This window comes from Physeter macrocephalus, chromosome 2 (assembly GCF_002837175.3).
Source record: "Physeter macrocephalus isolate SW-GA chromosome 2, ASM283717v5, whole genome shotgun sequence".
In the NCBI taxonomy this organism is placed as follows: domain Eukaryota; kingdom Metazoa; phylum Chordata; class Mammalia; order Artiodactyla; family Physeteridae; genus Physeter; species Physeter macrocephalus.
In genome coordinates this window covers 74,568,487-74,588,728 of record NC_041215.1, presented here as the reverse complement: position 1 = coordinate 74,588,728, position 20,242 = coordinate 74,568,487, and the positions used below count along the sequence as shown (strand labels likewise).

The 20,242-nt window shown below is 37.3% G+C and overlaps 1 protein-coding gene across 4 annotated transcripts in view; it reads right to left on the bottom strand.

The window, feature by feature from the left end:
• CERS6 (ceramide synthase 6) overlaps window positions 1-20,242 on the bottom strand; it is a 360,958-nt gene that overhangs the window by 46,544 nt on the left and 294,172 nt on the right. For all 4 annotated transcript variants that reach the window (XM_024122237.2, XM_024122236.2, XM_028478753.2 and 1 more), the window contains 2 exons: window positions 10,765-10,893; window positions 5,918-6,024 (listed from right to left, as the gene is read on the bottom strand). In XM_024122237.2, coding sequence (XP_023978005.2) covers window positions 5,918-6,024; window positions 10,765-10,893 — 236 coding nt within the window. The remainder of the gene's footprint in view (window positions 1-5,917; window positions 6,025-10,764; window positions 10,894-20,242) is intronic.

The window sequence follows — 20,242 nt, the reverse complement described above, 5'->3', positions numbered from 1 at the left end:
GGGAAGAGATATGGGAACATATGTACATGTATAACTGATTCACTTTGTTATAAAGCAGAAACTAACACACCATTGTAAAGCAATTATACTCCAATAAAGATGTTAAAAAAAAGAACTAGCCTAACATATACTTGCATTTTGTGAAATTCTGTGACATTCTGTGAACAATAATGGTTACTTCTGCTGGCTCAGGATAGGAACAGTCACTTAGGATTTGAGGGACTAAGTCAACCCAGCTCATGTCCATTATTACATACTCACTGAGAACAGAAGTGACTAAAACAAGATATTCTGCCTCTCATAATTGGAGAGAGCATTTAGAATTTTATTTCAAAATATCTATGCTTATGGTTCCTTAATCTAGACTACTTGGAGGTTATAAAATGCAATAAAAATTTCTGACCACTTGGCCATAATGGGAATTTCCATCTCTAACAGTAATATAACACCTTTTTACAAAATGCTTGATAGTTATAAAGTACTTTATAGTTCTAGAACACTGCTACAAACAATAGTTCATTTGATCCTTAACACTTCCTGGTAAGGTAGATGGAACAATTACAACTATTCTTCTCTGATGAGTCCACAGATGCAGAGAAGCTACACAGCAGGTTCCCTGACATGCAGCGAGGAGAAGAACCGTGACTCAAAGCAAGCAGTCTCTCTACTGACTGCACCGTGCCCCTTCCCTTTCAGGATCTTTGTGGACTTGCCTCTTTCGATACCAGATGCTAATGTATGGCTGAAAAATGATGATGCTTACAATGCAGTGTCTTGGCTGGGACAGAATAATAGGGACAGTGATTTTAAAATGACTCTTTTTTTATGTAGCAGCTACCAGAAATGTGCCTCATCAACAGCTTTATGGCCTAATTCTTAAATAATATATAGTACACTGTATTGTAGGAGAACAATTAGAATTTAGTAAGTACCTGTTGAATTGAACTGATGTCAGGAGACCAGAGTCCAGAGAGACTAGGTAAATCAATGACTAAATGAATTGGTTTTCTCTGTATAATAGGGGAAAAACTGCACCTACCTATTTCACAATGAGTTAAGGAGCTCAACTAAGAAAACAGATGTAAGACAATTTAGGATTAAGTAGTACTTAATTCACTCAACAAATATTTACTGAGTAGACATTGGGAGCTAAGCACTGTGATAGATGCTACAATGGGATTAAACACAAACTACCCTATGCCAATGGAAACCAAAGCTTCATAAAATATGGAAAACTGTTAGGAACTTCAGGGATCACAGACAAACGGAGTTGAGGAAAGACAGATGCAGATCAGTGAACACGGTAACAGCTTACAACGATGGATAGGCTTACTCTCAAAAAGGAGCAAATCATTCACTGTCCAGTTACAACGTAAAGGCTAAAATACATAGACTTTTGAGTAGATGCAGTAACGTGAACCACATACCTGATTTCAAAGGTTTAGTATGCTGTAAAAGAACGAAATATCTCAATTTTTAATCCTGATTACATGTTAAAATCATTTTATTTTGGATATACCGAGTTAAATAAAACGTTATTTAAACAGATGTCACCTGTTTCTTTTTGCTTTTTAATGTGGCTACTAGAAAATTTTAAACTACTAAGAAGCCTGACTTATCATATTTCTTTTGGATAGTGCTGTTCTAGAAGACGTATTATGACCAAAAGAAAAGTCCGGGCAGTGCATGGTTCTGAAAAGGATAATCATGGTGTATGCTGACTTTGTGAGGCGTGGACCAAAGATACAAGAGAGAATGAGCCGTGTCATCAAACCCACAAATCACAAAAATTCTGATGGCTTACGTGGGAACACAACTATACTCAGGAGGAACCTGCAAGGTATTGCTGGTGATTCCAAAGTCAATGGGTTGAAAACTAAAAGAAGCGAGGGCACAGGAATCATTTTATTTCTCCTTCCAGCTGAAGCACAAATATTTGAGGAAGAAATAAGTCTATGAAATGCTTGTTAGAACTGAAGCCCAATATACCTCCAGCACTTTCCCTCCAGCAGTCAGTGACTATTTTACACACATATACTCTACCTAGAATATTGCTTAATTCAGCTGACAGAGCTCCTTGGTACGTGCAACCAAACTAGTTAATACTGACAATCCACTTACATTACTTATCTCCAATATATGTTCAGAAAATAATTTATAGTCTCTACGCTCCACACAATTATCAACCAGAATACTGAAGGGACCCGTAGGGATTCAACTGCAAGTGCCCCACGGGAGGCCCATGTCTCACTGAAGTCTCAACACCCAGCCCAGTACTAGTTACACAGTAAGTGCCCAATAAATATTCATTAAATACATAAAAAGTGGTAGTATATTAGAAGGTAAAAGTCCACACCTAGACAATAGGGAAAAGGCAGAAACCAGAAATTTTAGACTGGTGGTAGGCCTACTGCTGCAGATGGATCATCAAACAGATGGGGGTGAGCACTTAGAAATGAAGAGCCAGCAGCCAGAAAAGGCCTCCTAAAACCAAGTCACCCAGATGCGCCATTATTCTTTTTTCACCCCGCCTCTACATGTGCAGAGAATGACTTAAGTAACAGAGTAAATCTTGATGTTCACAAGACCTTTGACAAAATCTCTTATTACACCTTTAAAAAATATGGAGAAATAGCAGGCATAATGACACAGCAGTTCTAAGATAGTAATGAGTAGAAAAATCATAAAGACAGACTGGTGGTTGAGAGATTGAGGTCAACTTAAAGAAATAGTGTACCAGGAGTCCCTCTGGGTCAACGTTTTTCTTCAGTGAGTTGGGAGAAGCATGAAAGGCATATTTGCAAGTACCATAAAAGTAGCAGGGATAAGTGTAACACTGGATGTGGTTCAGAAGACCCTAATTGGGCTAGACTATCTGAAAACAGCATGATGAAATCTAACAGGAATAAATGTAGGTGGTATGATTCGGTATACAAATGAATCATAATTAGAAATAAAAATACATAAAAATGAAATAAACGTAGGATGAGGGCAATTTGGTCTGGCAGCAGCTCAGCTATTTATCAGATCGCCACCAGTGCAAGGTGAAAGCTCCTTAGAATGTCAATGCAAAGGCAAGCTGCATCAGAAGAAATGCAGTTCTGAATACAGCTTTTTGTTAGTGCTCTTATATTTTCTATCAGCCAGTCCACATTTGGAACATCATGACAAGAAGAATTCTGAGGAACAAAGGAGAACAACAAGCAGGAATTATTGAAGGGATTAGAGATGCTTTCTGAAGAGAAGGCCTACAGATGATATATTAGAAACCTTCAGGTTCTTAAGAGTTTTCAATCAGAAGTGGTAGGGTACACTTTGTCTGTTTTCCAGAAGGTACTTTTTTGAGGAGGGGAGGGAGTCACAGATCTTTTGAGAATCTGATAGAGCCATGGGCCCTGCCCCCCAGGAAAAAAATGTACACACATACGTTTTACAAACAGTTTCAGGGGGTTCTAAACCAGATTAAGAACCCCTAGCTTAGAAGTTATAAAGACCCAGGTTTCTGTTTCATATTAAAAACTTATTTCTCCCTCGACCTCTAAAGCAATACTCCTAATCAGGAAATTGAGAGAATTCCTATCCCGGGCAGAGGTGTGGGAGAGCAGTTTGGAGCCGGTCAGCTGTAGGGTCCCTCCCAATTCTAGGATTCCCTAATCTAAAAGGAATTTTTGAATAATTTCATAGGATTAGGGCAAATATTTAAAACACTAATTGTTATTGTCATTCTCCTTACTATTTTAAATACTCTCAATGTCCATTATACTCCAGAAACAGAAACAGGATCAAAACAAAGGTTATCCAAGAACTCACCTTATTTATGAGACATGTCTGACAAGGATTTCATTCACTGGATGCACAACCACCATGACAGCTGGTATACAGAAATTATTTCTTGTCTCCCAAACAATAAAATATTTCCCTCCACAAGTTGCTTTTTGAAAAACTTGGCTGCGCTAAGGGCCATGGTAGCAGAAGCCCTAATTTGCAATATCAGCTCTTGTTTTGTATTTGGTTACAAGGATTTTTCTAAGCAGCTGGTTTATATCATCATCACAGGGCATACCCGTGAGTTATTCATTAGCAGCATTACATAATTTCTATATTCTGAGTTTATGTTCTAGGTAACTCATCGCTGTCTAAACCTGAAGAGCTTTTGCACATTAGCTAGAAAGGAGGAGAAGAGATACATCTCAATGTTAATTCTATCTTTAAAGGGAAATAAGCAAATGAAAGTACTTGATAGTGATGCTTACTTCTTTAAAACTCAGGTTCTCAGAAATCCTAAGCAGGAAAAGTTTTGTATTATTCTTTTGAGATATTTTTCCTGGATTTTGCTTGACTTTCTTCTATTTAAATTCCTACCACTAGTTCTGCTAATAATCTTGAAAGAGCTCCAATCCTGAAATAATTATAGATGCATTATATTCAAAATTACTTCACTGTTTGCTACCTACAATCATATAAAACTATAATGACATTTTATATATGCCTGTTGCCAATACACAGCACTGCTGCTGGGATACGATTTTCACAATAAGTAAGTGTGCGAAAGAGCTGCCAGCCTCAAGGAGAAGGTGTGTGTGTGTGTGTGTGTGTGTGTGTGTGTGTGTGTGTGTGAGATCAATTTGTTTACGGAACCTCAGTGATAGATGTTACTCGTTTAAAAGCCCCAACTTTATTTTTGTAATTTTCCTATTGGACTGAAAAGGCAGCCCTTCATTTCTCTACTTTCTCCAATTTCCATTGCTGTCATTTCCCATTCAGATCAATTTCTCAAAATGGAAAAAAATCTGCCATCAATGGTAGACTTTAAGTGATATGGAGGGATCATTTTTTTCTAGAAGTAATAGCCTTCCATAAAAATTAATGACAGTGGACCTATTTTCTATAGAAAGGATTGTCAAATTCCATCCAAATCTGTCATATCTTTTTCTTAGCTAATGACATCCAGACATTTACTCGTTTAAAAGCCCCAACTTTATTTTTGTAATTTTCCTATTGGACTGAAAAGGCAGCCCTTCATTTCTCTACTTTCTCCAATTTCCATTGCTGTCATTTCCCATTCAGATCAATTTCTCAAAATGGAAAAAAATCTGCCATCAATGGTAGACTTTAAGTGATATGGAGGGATCATTTTTTTCTAGAAGTAATAGCCTTCCATAAAAATTAATGACAGTGGACCTATTTTCTATAGAAAGGATTGTCAAATTCCATCCAAATCTGTCATATCTTTTTCTTAGCTAATGACATCCAGACATTAAGGGGTCACAGATAATTTTAAGGGTTACTTTTGAGTTATACTTTCCATTTGCTTTAGTTATAAATGCAGCTGATGAGGAGAATTATACAGGACAGTGGTTCTCAAACTTTAATGTGTAGCAGAATCATCAGGAAGGCGTATCAAAATCCAGATTGCCAGGCCCCATCTCCAGAGTCTGCGATTCAGTACGTCTGGGGTGGGTGGGGACCAGTAGGTTGCATTTCTAACAAGTTCAGAGGTGACAGCTGCTGTGGCTGGGGGTCCAGGGACAACCCTTGGGGAACCCCTGGTACAGGATGATCCCTGATATATAACTGATTGCAACACCATATTTCCTTTCTTAATTCAAACTTTCATGGCTAAGGTTTTTGAATCATACTCTAGACTGGAGCCTAAAATGGCAGACAGCTTCCTGTGGCTTAAGAACCTACGTAAGCCACATCCTTCTCTAACGATCCTGTGGAAAATATCCTGTGGAAAATATCCGTAAAGAATGCAACCCCCTTCTGGAAGAAGAAATCAAGCTGTTTCTCGAGTCCCTCCCTCGCTTTCTTTAAACTTCTTACTAAGTATCTGGAGTGAAATTCAACAGGAAAATGGTTCATAAAACCTATCTGGACGGGGCGCCTTTATTGGAAAGAAGACTGGCATACTCACCAGAGAGGAAATATACCCAGCCGTGTGGTGATAAAAACCATGGCAAACATAACAAACAGGAGATCACAAATTTTCTGAAACTTGGCATAATTTGCCATTTTGGCAGCCTATAAAAGGAAGAAATGTGACACATTAATTTAGTTAAATTGATAAATGAAAAGCTTCTTTCAATATGCATGAGTCTCCTTTAAGATATAACTTACCAGAGGCATAAAATTGCCTACTACTTTGAAATGTCATGCATCATGCATCATATTTATAAATTACCCATAAGTCGAGTGAAATGTGATATTAACCATAAGTAGTACTACTGACTGTCAGAGATTTAATAAAATACTCAGCAACCTGAAAAATTCAATTATATGGTTGATTTCAGGAAAACAGAAAAATATTAAATTCTTGCAAAACAGATGATATTAGCAAGCCAAAGATGCCAAAACAGGAATTTGGCATAAGAGGTCAAAATAGAAAGTGCTACATAATCCTTTAAACTTTTAATGAGTCCCAAACACTAAGGTCACTAACTTTATAGAGAATATTGAGCCTTCCTGCATTTTTTCCCCCCTTTCTGCTTAGAATTATAGGTTTTCCTTAAACAGGTATAAGGAGTGCTCTGGGGAGACAGTTTCTTGGCTTATCCTCACAAATTTAGAAATGAAGAATGTGTCAAGATCACACTATTTCAGCGAATCCACTTAGGTATAATTTTCAAATTTACATTAATGGGTCATTTTCTAGAAGAAAGTCACTAATGTTCAGAATGTCTGTGAGAAGTACACTAATAATTTATGGTAGTGATTTAAGTGACCACTTTTTATATTATAAATTAGTCAAAGGAAGAAATACATCCCTTTCTCTACCATCTACTTTTTTAAAAAAATATTTATTTATTTATTTGGCTGCACCGGGTCTTAGTTATGGCACTCGGGATCTTCGCTGCCGCCTGTGGGATCTTTAGTTGCGGCATGCGGGATCTAATTCCCTGGCGAGAGATTGAACTCGCACCCCCTGCATTGGAAGCGCGGAGCCTTAACCGCTGGACCACCAAGGAAGTCCCTGCCATCTACTTTCTATAGATGATTCTAAGTAAGAACAGGTGACACTGAAAACATAATTGTCCTTTATTACTGCTTTTTACATTTTCACATATAATTCACAGTACCCACACACAGGGTTATAAATTGAAGAGGTCTTTTAAATTCATAACATTATTTTCTACTTCTTGTAAAGTTAAATTAGCTGAGTCAAACTTGAAAGGATTGTTGACAGTATCCACAGAAGCTATAATTTAATAGCTTTAAGTAAAATACAAAGCTACGAGAGAAATATATTCCTAAGGGGAAATATCTATTAATTGAGTGGAAGCCAGGATTATGAACTTCTAATTTCATGCATACTTTGACACCACAACTCATACCAAGAAAGAAAAAAAGCATCTTCTGCCTCCTTCTGGCTACATAAACCATGTAGCTTTCTTTTACATTCATTCACCAGTATTCAATAAAAAAGCATTAAACATCCATTTTTCTGAAATGTCTAAGCCATAGATTCCACTTTGAAGAGTCAACATATCTCATTATTTGGATATTCTCAAGCATTATTTTATGATGTCAAAGAGAATCCAAGTGATGAAGAACATTTGCTTTTAAGCCACATGACTGGGATTTCTGGATTATTTTTCTTTTCTAGATAAAAGTGGTGGATGATGATTCAACCCACATTTTCTGAATTATGGCTCTGCCAAGCATTATGCCATCCATTTCCCCAGACATTAGAGTTGGCAGATTATACAGAATTAACTTCAAAACTGTATATTGCTATATAAATTTCTACCTCCAAGCATACTTAGGATTTAACCACATGGTAACTGATTTTCAGGAAATTGCCTTTATACTAGTTTTATTTCTCCTTTAAAAAAATGTGCTTAATAGAATCTAGCTTGAATCACTTAAAAACTATAGCGCCAAACTATCATCTGACAAATCCAGCCCACTGGGACTACTTTTCTGTTTCATAACCTTATAGAGACCAGAGTCTTTAATGAAGTGCTGTATACACTTCAAACCTTGACTAATTGCCTTTATAGCAGATTCAATTTCATGGCCTGGAATTTGAGCCTTCCTGCATTTTTTCCCCCCTTTCTGCTTAGAATTATAGGTTTTCCTTAAACAGGTATAAGGAGTGCTCTGGGGAGACAGTTTCTTGGCTTATCCTCACAAATTTAGAAATGAAGAATGTGTCAAGATCACACTATTTCAGCGAATCCACTTAGGTATAATTTTCAAATTTACATTAATGGGTCATTTTCTAGAAGAAAGTCACTAATGTTCAGAATGTCTGTGAGAAGTACACTAATAATTTATGGTAGTGATTTAAGTGACCACTTTTTATATTATAAATTAGTCAAAGGAAGAAATACATCCCTTTCTCTACCATCTACTTTTTTAAAAAAATATTTATTTATTTATTTGGCTGCACCGGGTCTTAGTTATGGCACTCGGGATCTTCGCTGCCGCCTGTGGGATCTTTAGTTGCGGCATGCGGGATCTAATTCCCTGGCGAGAGATTGAACTCGCACCCCCTGCATTGGAAGCGCGGAGCCTTAACCGCTGGACCACCAAGGAAGTCCCTGCCATCTACTTTCTATAGATGATTCTAAGTAAGAACAGGTGACACTGAAAACATAATTGTCCTTTATTACTGCTTTTTACATTTTCACATATAATTCACAGTACCCACACACAGGGTTATAAATTGAAGAGGTCTTTTAAATTCATAACATTATTTTCTACTTCTTGTAAAGTTAAATTAGCTGAGTCAAACTTGAAAGGATTGTTGACAGTATCCACAGAAGCTATAATTTAATAGCTTTAAGTAAAATACAAAGCTACGAGAGAAATATATTCCTAAGGGGAAATATCTATTAATTGAGTGGAAGCCAGGATTATGAACTTCTAATTTCATGCATACTTTGACACCACAACTCATACCAAGAAAGAAAAAAAGCATCTTCTGCCTCCTTCTGGCTACATAAACCATGTAGCTTTCTTTTACATTCATTCACCAGTATTCAATAAAAAAGCATTAAACATCCATTTTTCTGAAATGTCTAAGCCATAGATTCCACTTTGAAGAGTCAACATATCTCATTATTTGGATATTCTCAAGCATTATTTTATGATGTCAAAGAGAATCCAAGTGATGAAGAACATTTGCTTTTAAGCCACATGACTGGGATTTCTGGATTATTTTTCTTTTCTAGATAAAAGTGGTGGATGATGATTCAACCCACATTTTCTGAATTATGGCTCTGCCAAGCATTATGCCATCCATTTCCCCAGACATTAGAGTTGGCAGATTATACAGAATTAACTTCAAAACTGTATATTGCTATATAAATTTCTACCTCCAAGCATACTTAGGATTTAACCACATGGTAACTGATTTTCAGGAAATTGCCTTTATACTAGTTTTATTTCTCCTTTAAAAAAATGTGCTTAATAGAATCTAGCTTGAATCACTTAAAAACTATAGCGCCAAACTATCATCTGACAAATCCAGCCCACTGGGACTACTTTTCTGTTTCATAACCTTATAGAGACCAGAGTCTTTAATGAAGTGCTGTATACACTTCAAACCTTGACTAATTGCCTTTATAGCAGATTCAATTTCATGGCCTGGAATTTCTGCTTATATTGGAATAACAAATAATTACTTGAGGGCACCTCTATTCTACATTCACAGTGATAGCACATGCTTCAAAGGGGCAGAACTGTAGGCCAACAGGAATAAAAAATAAGCATACAGATTCTAAGACCCATTTCTACATGGAATTTGTACTCTGGTAAGTTCATTTTTGACCAGTTATATAAATTTCTTAGGACTAAAATGAAAAATCTATAGTTATATAACCTTATTGAGTGTGCCTTTTTTTTTTTTTTTTTTTTTTTTTTTGTGGTACGCGGGCCTCTCACTGTCGTGGCCTCTGCCGTTGCTGAGCACAGGCTCCGGACGCGCAGGCTCAGCGGCCATGGCTCACGGGCCCAGCCGCTCCGCGGCATGTGTGATCTTCCCGGACCGGGGCACGAACCCGTGTCCCCTGCATCGGCAGGCAGATTCTCAACCACTGTGCCACCAGGGAAGCCCAAGTATATCTCTTCATGGAGGCCATGATTAAGAGTAAATACCACATCAAAATTTTACTTGGGATTTTATCTTTTGAAATATGCTAGAAGCATTTTTCTTTTTCTTTTTTATTGCTACTTTAGTAATTTTAAGAGATAATGGTTTAGAAAGTTAATCAAAGTGCAACCAACATTTCCTCAGATATTTTTAATACTTACAGGCATAGAAAACATAGTTTTTATATAAAATTTGTAATTCATATATACTTTCACTATAAAAATACTAGGATAATATGTACATTGGTAATAAAAACTATGACTACCCATTATTTCATCAGGATGTACAACTACTATTACTAACTAAACTGAGTTATATACACTTCCCAGATAAATCAGTGTGAAACCTGTAACACTAGAAACAAAACCTATTCAAACAGTAATTTTCCTATTGTAAAACACTCATTTCTTAAGTGTGGAAAGGTTAAGGTTTTCATTATTCTATTAATAAAGAATGCTAACTTGGTGAATGTTTTTTGCACACCACTTTATATACTAAAGTCTCACTTTCACCAATTTAACCTACAAAGAAACACTCCGCAGTTTCAAAGCAGTCATGTACTAACTTCTCCCAGCACCATCTATCAGACCCTAGAAAAACTGATGATCTGGGGGATTTCCTGAATTCCAGATTTTGTATTCTTATAGATGAAAGAAAACTTTTACCTCTAGAAGAGCGTCGGCTGAATCATGGAGACAGAGGACTAGGGTCCCTACTCGGGCCATGTTGTTGACATATGAAAAGGTAATCAAAAAAATAGATACAAGGTGATGCAGGAACATAACGCCAAAGTCCTGGGAAGGAGAAGACACAGGCCTGTTAGTTAGGACTTCACAGCAACGCAGGTTTTCCATTCATCTATTCAACCATTCATCCAATAATTTTAAGGCTCTCTATGGGCCCAGCACTGGGAACACTAATGTGAGTAAGAGATAGTTCCTACACTTTTGAGGGTGTACTGAGTCCTGGGAGAGGAACACAGGACACCAGTGACTGTGGAAAATGTGATCAACACCAGGACTAAGGCCAAATCATAAAGGTGTTTTGTACTACGGCAAGGAATTTGAAGCTATGGGAGAAACTGCCATAGGATTTGGTGAATGAAAAATATTGCCTGCCGTATCAGTAAACAAAGGATGTTGCAGCCATCAAGCCATCACATTACAGCCTCCCCTAGAGTGAGCCCTGAGGAAACTCAGGATGGAAACAGGATGCCCCCCATCTAGCAGTCAGCTGCTGCAGCCACCCCTGACAGTGCACCCTGAGGAGACTCAGGATGAGAAAGCACAGGATACTTGCCCCAGACAGCTGAGGTGCATATCAAAGGAATGATTCCAGGGAGCCCAGACTCTTGCATCTTCCCATACATAGAAAAGAGCTAAATTACTTAACTTGAGGTATCTGGTTTTCTTTAATTAACAGTAACCTTTTGATGTTCCGACTACCTGGTGTTTGTTGCAAAAACTCCTATATATTCTGGCTCCCCCTGTCTCTTCGGAGCAATCTCTCAGAGTGATTGGAGATGCTCTGTCCCCAGCTTAAGGACTCAGTTTTGTCCGTCATTTATTTGACAATTTGAGAATTATGTTTTATTACATAATTCTCAACTTTTAGGTTGTGCATTTTTTTTTTACAGTCGACGGATTTTAAGCAAAGAGAGGTATTACTTGGATTTGTACTTTAGGAAAATCTTTTGGGTATTAGTGCAGGTCCAACTAGACCACTTCTCTGACTATGAGTGGCTGGGGATTTGGCATCCTTCTCCTGGAATATGCCCAATGGGATGTTAAAATAAGAATCATAATATGTTGGCATTTCTGATGGGTCCTACACAAACAAGCTCTCAATTTTAACCATTATCCATGTACAGTCATTAGAAAAAAATAATTGGCAAAAGTAATGGTAAGCTGGCCATCCTCATTTTGGTCACCTTCAACGGAGCTGCTTCTTGGCCTATGTGAAAAGATCATCTTTCTCTGGTACTGATTTATCTCCTGGCCACCTGGTTTATTGTAACATGGAATTTCTGTTGCTTAGAAATGTTGTCTCTCTTACTGATATTTTTACTCTTATTTAATCTGAATTTCTCCCAGAGTAAATTGAACTTCTCTGGGGCTTACATGCCAGGACTAGCCCTAATGATGATCTACTTGAAACCATGGAGAAAGAGGACTACTCTCTTATGGGCCATCCATGTAGAGATAAATTAGCCAAAAAGGAAAGGCATATTTTGCAACAGAGAGAGAGAGAAAAAGAGAGCAAGTGTGTGCACACATACATATTCTGTTGATGTCAAATAGTTTGGGGTCTGAAAGGTCAACTATGATGACTTTTAAATGGTTTTAAAACATTTAAACAATATTTTTTGTTTAGATCCTGAAAGTAACTAATGATAATCTGTAAGTAATGAAATATTGCTCCTATTAGGTCATTTTTCCATTTATTTCATTGTATAGCTCCCATATTGAAAAAATTTCCAATTATTTGATTTTAATTTATATAACTTAAACCTATAAAGCTATGGATTTTTCTACTGTTTAAATTCCTGTACTACAGAACTCTTTAAGAATATCATTTTATATTTTATAAAATCAAGCTTTAAACGACAATGATGAAATAAAGTTAAATGGGTATATTTAAAAAAACACACACAATGTTTAAATGGTTCTGTATACACTTTGGTGAATGTGTCCAGAGGTTACTTTTCTGCCTTGGAAAGTGCCAGACATTTACTGATAACCATATTGATTTATTATTGATTTATTACTAGGATAAACAATGTATTAGTTTCTTAAATAAGGTCGAATAATTTTAAAAATGAAGTACAACTATTTCTCTTATTTTCAATTAACCTAGTCTCTGTGTTGCCATCATGGTGAATACCATCTGTCTTGCATTAATTCATTCCAATGGCCACAGTAGAACTACAGTACCAAGTTGTGCAAACTCCTGCCGCCTGTTGACCTACCACTATGCTCCTTCCTCCAGACCCACATTTGCATCTAGTTCTCAGCTCACTGGCAGAGAGAAATGAAGACCATGCTCTGAGTTTATTTAATCAGTGATTATGGACAGACTCAACTTACAGTTTTACCTACTTCTCTTGATTTTCTCTGATGTTTTTGTAGTCTCTAGGATTTTCCTAAAGCATTAGAGTTGAACAATACCAAAATGCCTAAGGCATACAAGAAAAATTGATTTGATAACGTTTCCCATGGGAAGATGAAATCTCTTCACTACAGGCTGTTATCAGAAATGTATCACCTGGCGTAGAGTGATCTACCAGACAATATCTACTTCAAAACAATGGATCAATTAAACTGGAGCTAACCTATCAACTGATATTTTATACTGTCTCATAAACATAATTAAATAAAAACACAGAGTGCTAATTCAACAGTTCAGTGAGTTTATATTCGCCCATGCTGAATACACAGATTTTAAAGTCTAACTAGCTGAGTACCTAACCAGAACAATACTTTCCACATTTCTCATTGTTTAGCCCTAAATGATTGCTCTTGATTCACTGAAAGAGAAGAGGTTTTCTCGATTTAATTTTAAAATGAATAAACATAAATTGATTAAAACACTTATAGAGGATTAGGGCCATTTTATAATTAAGTTTCCTAACATGTATCTGATATATATGTCAATAAATAAAACAATGCCCTTGGCAGTATAGCAAGGCTGCCCTAAAAACAAAAGCCTTATTTTTCAGACAAAGTTTGCTTTGTGAAGATGATTTTTGCATATAAATCCCCTGGTCCTAGAAAACATTTATTACTGAGGGGCTCAGAGCTATGCTCATTGCAGAAGACCAATTTTCATTATACTGTCATATCTGTATGAATATGAAAAGCATGAATAATGGATTTTGTCTTTTACACTTCTGCTTCAGAAAGCATTATACACAATGAAATACCTTTAATAAAATCCCTGCAATCATTTTTTGTTACTCTCATTCCCTCACCCTGACACATTTTTTTGAATAGGCAGTGAATCTGGTCCAAATAACAGTTTTTAAATGAATTGTCAATTTTGACTTTATCAATGCATGGTGGGAAACGCCCATCCTCATGTTTGTTACTGCTGAAAGTGACTGGGTACAGGCAAGCTGCAGGAAACTTAGCATTTTAGGCTGAGAATATTTTCTTCCATTTTCAGTAGCATCAGTTAGGTAGAGATTGTGATTTCTTGTTGGCCCTCATATTGAAGATGGATCCCAAAGTCCTTAGACAAAATTGACGACTGGCCTGGCTACCTGCATCAGCAGTCCCCAACCTCCTGCCATTCTGCCATATTGTTTCTGGATACATTCATAGCTCTAGTCAAGGGGTCCTTCTACATTCCCTTGCTGATATTTACCCCGACCCCAGCCCTCATTCCAGTGGCTTCTCCTATGTTAATTATCAGAGACAAGGGAAAAAAATAGATATGGACTTAACTCAAGCACAATTAGAATAAGCCTAAAATGAAAAGATTCAAGGAAAAGCCATTCATTTTAATACCAGAAGTTGGTAAGAAAACGCTGTTTTTTCCTTATTATATTTCTGAATGACATTTAGAGAACCCAGAACAGAGTCTCAGTCTGTTCTGTGTAGCTTCCACGTCAGAAACTCGTAGGTGCAAGTAAACCTGTAGCTACTTGGGCTCCATCCCCAACTCTTAGAATGAGAATCGGCATCCTTAACTGAGTTCTCCAAGGGAATTCTCTGCACAATAAAATATCGGCATCAAAGGGCCAGAGAGGTCACCCTCTAATTAAGACATAAGTCTGATGTTCTATATGACGCAACTCCATTTGCAGTGGTCAGGATGACAGAGGCTTTGAAATAATACTCTGTTTTCAGGAAGCACCAGAAATTCACCTTGATATACATATTTTTATGAAAGCAAAATTAACTCTATTCTCATTTTTTAAAATCTCACTACAAATAAGAAACTTGTTCTCTAAATTCTCATTTGCTGGATAAAGTATTAACAATTTTATGCAGTTTCTTTTGGGAATAATCTTTGCAACAGATAAAGAAAAGCACTGGTGAACCTTCTCAAAATGGAGTAAGAAGACCAAGATTTTAAGTGATGGATGATTTAGATGCTCATGTATGGTGAAAAATATGACATACCACTAAAGTGTAAGACAAAAGAAAAGACTCTTCTTTCTTGGATGGAAATGACATGTGCCAGCTTTCCCAAATTTAATAAATATCATAAATAAATATCATTAATAAACATACTCTAACTCATGAATAGAAATCAGGTAATACCAGGTTAACCATTTAACAGATTTTCAAACTCTCTATGAAACAAAGGGACAGAAACATAATTTGAAACTGATTTCATTTTATGGCAACTATAGCAGTAATAGAAATCTCTCATTTCTGTGTGTTTTGTTTTTTTTAAAAAACAGTTTTCTTATTTGAGTCTTCAAGGTACAAAGAAATTAGTAGGATTTTTAACAGAGTAACATGCTCTTTTTTTCTAGAGATCAATAACACTCTCCCTATTTCTTCCCTTGCGATTGTGTAACCTGGGGGTAAAACTCAGAATGTTGGGGAGCAATGTGGCTGTGCAGGAAGTGTACGTTAAGCCTGTAACTTGGCAACGAACAGGGGAGAGTGCCCACTCAGGTTCCACCGCTACTCCGGAACGAACACACACAGAGATGGGGAGAACTTCAGATAAAACTTACGTGTGACAAGAATAATCGTAGTTAAATACTTTTCCCATTAAGGGAATATGAAAATATAATAGATTTTCAACCTTTGGCTATGGATAGCTAAAGTCCTGACTAAGAGTATGAACATATATATATATATATATATATATATATATATATATATATTCCTCTTAAAAAGCAAAGAAACAAAAGACTACAAAACTGTCCAGGTTGTAAAGACAATGACTGCAATGAAAGTATATTCAGAGTGATTTATAAAAATCAGTTGATTCTGATTTGCCCCATATTAGGCAACTTGAAAATTATACCTTTCTCTTACCAGCGCATGACGCAAGGAGTTCACATAATGTATGTAAATGTAAATGTCAACCTTTGGGTATCTGGAATCTCCCACATTTACTTGGTTATAATATTTTTAGCTGGCCTTGAGTTTTGGCTCACTCTGAAGAGAACCAGTTAAATGTGCCATTTAAAGAAAGGTAATTCAAATAACAAAGTTCTTCAAAAATTGTAACTAAAATTCACTCGCATTCTCATGTATAGCCTATGCACTCTGGTGTAAATATTTATGGGAAAATCTGGAAATGGATGAAAAAGTGTGATTTATTTGGGAAACGTTTAATTATAAAGTAGAGGAGTCCTGGCAGGAATGATTCAATTATCCCATCTCTAAAAGCAGTCCATGAATAAAACCTCATTCACACAAAATCTAAAGTCAAATTTATTTTTACACTTTTTTTTTCCCAATAGACTAGGTTTTTCACCTTTGGGCCTAAATATATACAGATTTAGGTCCTTGAGGGAGATAACTGTCTCCTACAAATATAATTATAAAAATAGTAGGTGCTAAGAAATTAATTGGTTAAAGACTTTAAACTTGCTATTGTTACTATCAAAATGTTTTAAAAATATATACTGATGTGATGTGAATATCTCTACTAGCCATTCTCAAAGCTGACATCCTCACTGTTCACCAAATTTGAGCATACAGGTGACTCAACTTTAGAGCAGAGAAAGACACACTATGGCCCCCAGGCCAAATCTGGCACTCATTTGTTTTTGTAAATAATGTTTTATTAGAACACAGCCACATCCATTTGTTTAATTATTGTTTATGGCAGTGTTCTTGCTACAGTGGTAGAGTTAAGTGGTTGCAACAGAGACTATACAGCCTCCAAGTTTAAAGTATTTACTAGCAGCCCCTTTACAGAAAAGTTTGATGAGCCCTGCCTTAGAGCCACATCAAAAGGCATAACATGGGAAACTCAGCCATGTAATCTGAGATGTGGCAATTGCATAGGCTCAAGGCTGGCTTCATCACATTTTCTTTAGATACAGAATATGTAATATATTTAATTTTCATAGCTATTCAGGAGTAACCCATTAAGTATTACTTTCAAAATTCAGATAAATCATTTTAAAAAAAAGAGTTTTGGCAGGTATCTCCATCAAAATTCTCATGATAAACTATAACTACAACTTCAAGATCATTTTAAAATCGAGGAGCTTCTTCAGAAAAAGCTTGAGCTTTTGTAAAAACAAGAGCTGTCTGTCCAGATGCAATATATTACTCTCTCTACTGCTACATGTGCCATTACTTCAGAGCTTCTGGGAACATACATAAAGGAAATAAAGAACTTCTGTGTAAGCAGTGTTTACCCAATCTTTCTCCTGTGTAACATCGGTGGCACATTTTAAGGTCAAGAAGTCATATAATCTCATCTACTATGAATTATTTACCTGATATTTAATCTTTTATTGATTTTATTACTGTGGAAAAAGATGCAATAAAATTTTATTTGCACAATAGAAAACAGTAAGACAGTGCCCCCAATTCCCTCCCACTGTGCCTGGCCAGAGCTCGGAACTTAATTTGCAACTCCCTGGAGTCCTCCTCCCTGCTTTCCTTTCCTCTTCCCATTGAAAGTACACTCTCCAAAGGCACTCTGCTTTCAAATGATGGAGCTATTTTCCTTAATTATACACACGTCTTTTTTCTCATTGAATCTTTGTATTGAGATGTTCTCCATAAGTACAAGTCTTGCCAAATTACAAGCTCCAGGAGTTGCAGGCCTTTATATACATCATCTGGACTTATATACATCATCTGGGCTCTGTTTAAACTACTCTTGGGGCTTCCCTGGTGGTGCAGTGGTTAAGAATCCTCGTGCCAATGCAGGGGACACGGGTTCGAGCCCTGGTCCGGAAAGATCCCACATACGGAGGAGCAACTAAGCCCGTGCGCCACAACTACTGAGCCTGTGCTCTAGAGCCCGCGAGCCACAACTACTGAGCCTGCACGCCTAGAGCCTGTGCTCCGCAACAAGAGAAGCCATTGCAATAAGAAGCCCGCGCAACGCAACAAAGAGTAGCCCCCGCTCGCCAAAACTAGAGAAAGCCCGCACGCAGCAACGAAGACCCAACGCAGCCAAAAATAAATAAATTTTTTAAATTAAAAAAATAAATAAATAAACTACTCGGCGCAACCACACAACTTTGTACAGCTTTTAATGCCAGAAGGGTCACTTATATTTAAAATATACTCAACATAACAGTCTTAAGTGATACGCAGGTTAACAAACTTTATTTTCCTTTTTTTTCAGGAGGAAAAAGGCAAGGGCAACACTTGATATCAAGTAAACCCAATCAGGTTGAAAACGTTCATAATGATCAGTAGGGGGCAGACTGTGTTCAACTAAAATCAGAACTATCCCAGGACGCAAAAGAGATCATCCTCATATCTACTGTAACGCCCTTGGGGTCCCAAATGACAATACGCCATCAAGGTCTCAACTTGGTGCTTTAGATGGAAGATGGAAAAAGTCTCCTTTAGGTCAGCCAGGTTGGGATTATGTTGTACGTTGTCAGGAGGGGTGACGGGAAACTCTTATTATTGTCATCAGTCTTTTCTCTTCCCATCCTTCTTTCTTCAGCTGCGTGAGCTCCCCACCTCCCTTCACAGACAGAACTCTGCGTGCAGAATTCACTTGCCAACTTTCTTGCCCCCATGCAGGCCTCTGGCCCTTCAAGGTTTTTTTGTTTTTGTTTTCCCGGATGGAATGCTTGTGTATTCTCTTCTTTTCTCCAAGCCCCACTCCAACTTGATTACCTGGTGAACTTCTATCTACCCTGAGATTTGCCTACAAATTCTCAGGCTTCAAAGATTCTGACACGGATTTTTTTCTCAATAACCTCCACATAAGGTAAGTCCTCTTCGAAAGCCATTTACAAAGAAACTGAGGCACAGAAAAGCGATGTAATTTTTTCAGAGTTACACAGTTAGGACAGGCTACAGGCAGGTCTGCATCCAGTTCTGTGTGACTCCAGAGCTCAGGCTCCGATCACAGTGGGCTGCTTCTCAGAAACAAGCACAGGAGGAAAGACAACAATAAGGAATGGGGCAGTGAAAGAGGACACATTTTCTTTTTCTTAACATCTTTATTGGAGTATAATTGCTTTACAATGGTGTGTTAGTTTCTGCTTTATAACAAAGTCAATCAGCTATAAATATACATATGTCCCCATATCTCCTCCCTCTTGTGTCTCCCTCCCACCCTCCCTATCCCACCCCTCTAGGTGGTCACAAAGCACCGAGCTGATCTCCCTGTGCTATGTGGCTGCTTCCCATTAGCTATCTATTTTACGTTTGGTAGTGTATATATGTCCATTGCCACTCTCTCACTTCGTCCCAGCTTGCCCTTCCCCTTCCCCGTGTCCTCAAGTCCATTCTCTACGTCTGCATCTTTATACCTGTCCTGCCCCTAGCTGCTTCCCACTAGCTATCTATTTTACATTTGGTAGTGTATATATGTCCATGCCACTCCCTCACTTTCTGACTTACACTCTGAATGACAGACTCTAGGTCCATCCACCTCACTACAAATAACTCAATTTTGTTTCTTTTGATGGCTGAGTAACATTCTATTGTATATATGTGTCACATCTTCTTTATCCATTCATCTGTCAATGGACACTTACGTTGCTCCCATGTCCTGGCTATTGTAAACAGAGCTGAAATGAACATTGTGGTACATGTCTCTTTCTGATTTATGGTTTTCTCAGGGTATAGGCCCAGTAGTGGGATTGCTGGGTCGTATAGTAGTTCTATTTTTAGTTTTGTAAGGAACCTCCATACTGTTCTCCATAATGGCTGTATCAATTAACATTCCCACCAACAGTGCAAGAGGGTTCCCTTTCTCCACACCCTCTCCAGCATTTACTGTTTGTAGATATTTTGATGATGACCATTCTGACAGGTGTGAGGTGATACCTCATTGTAGTTTTGATTTGCATTTCTCTAATGATTAGTGATGTTGAGCATCCTTTCATGTGCTTGTCGGCAATCTGTATATCTTCTCTGGAGAAATGTCTATTTAGGTCTTCTGCCCATTTTTGGATTGGGTGGTTTGTTTTTTTTGATATTGAGCTGCATGAGCTGCTTGTAAATTTTGGAGATTAATCCT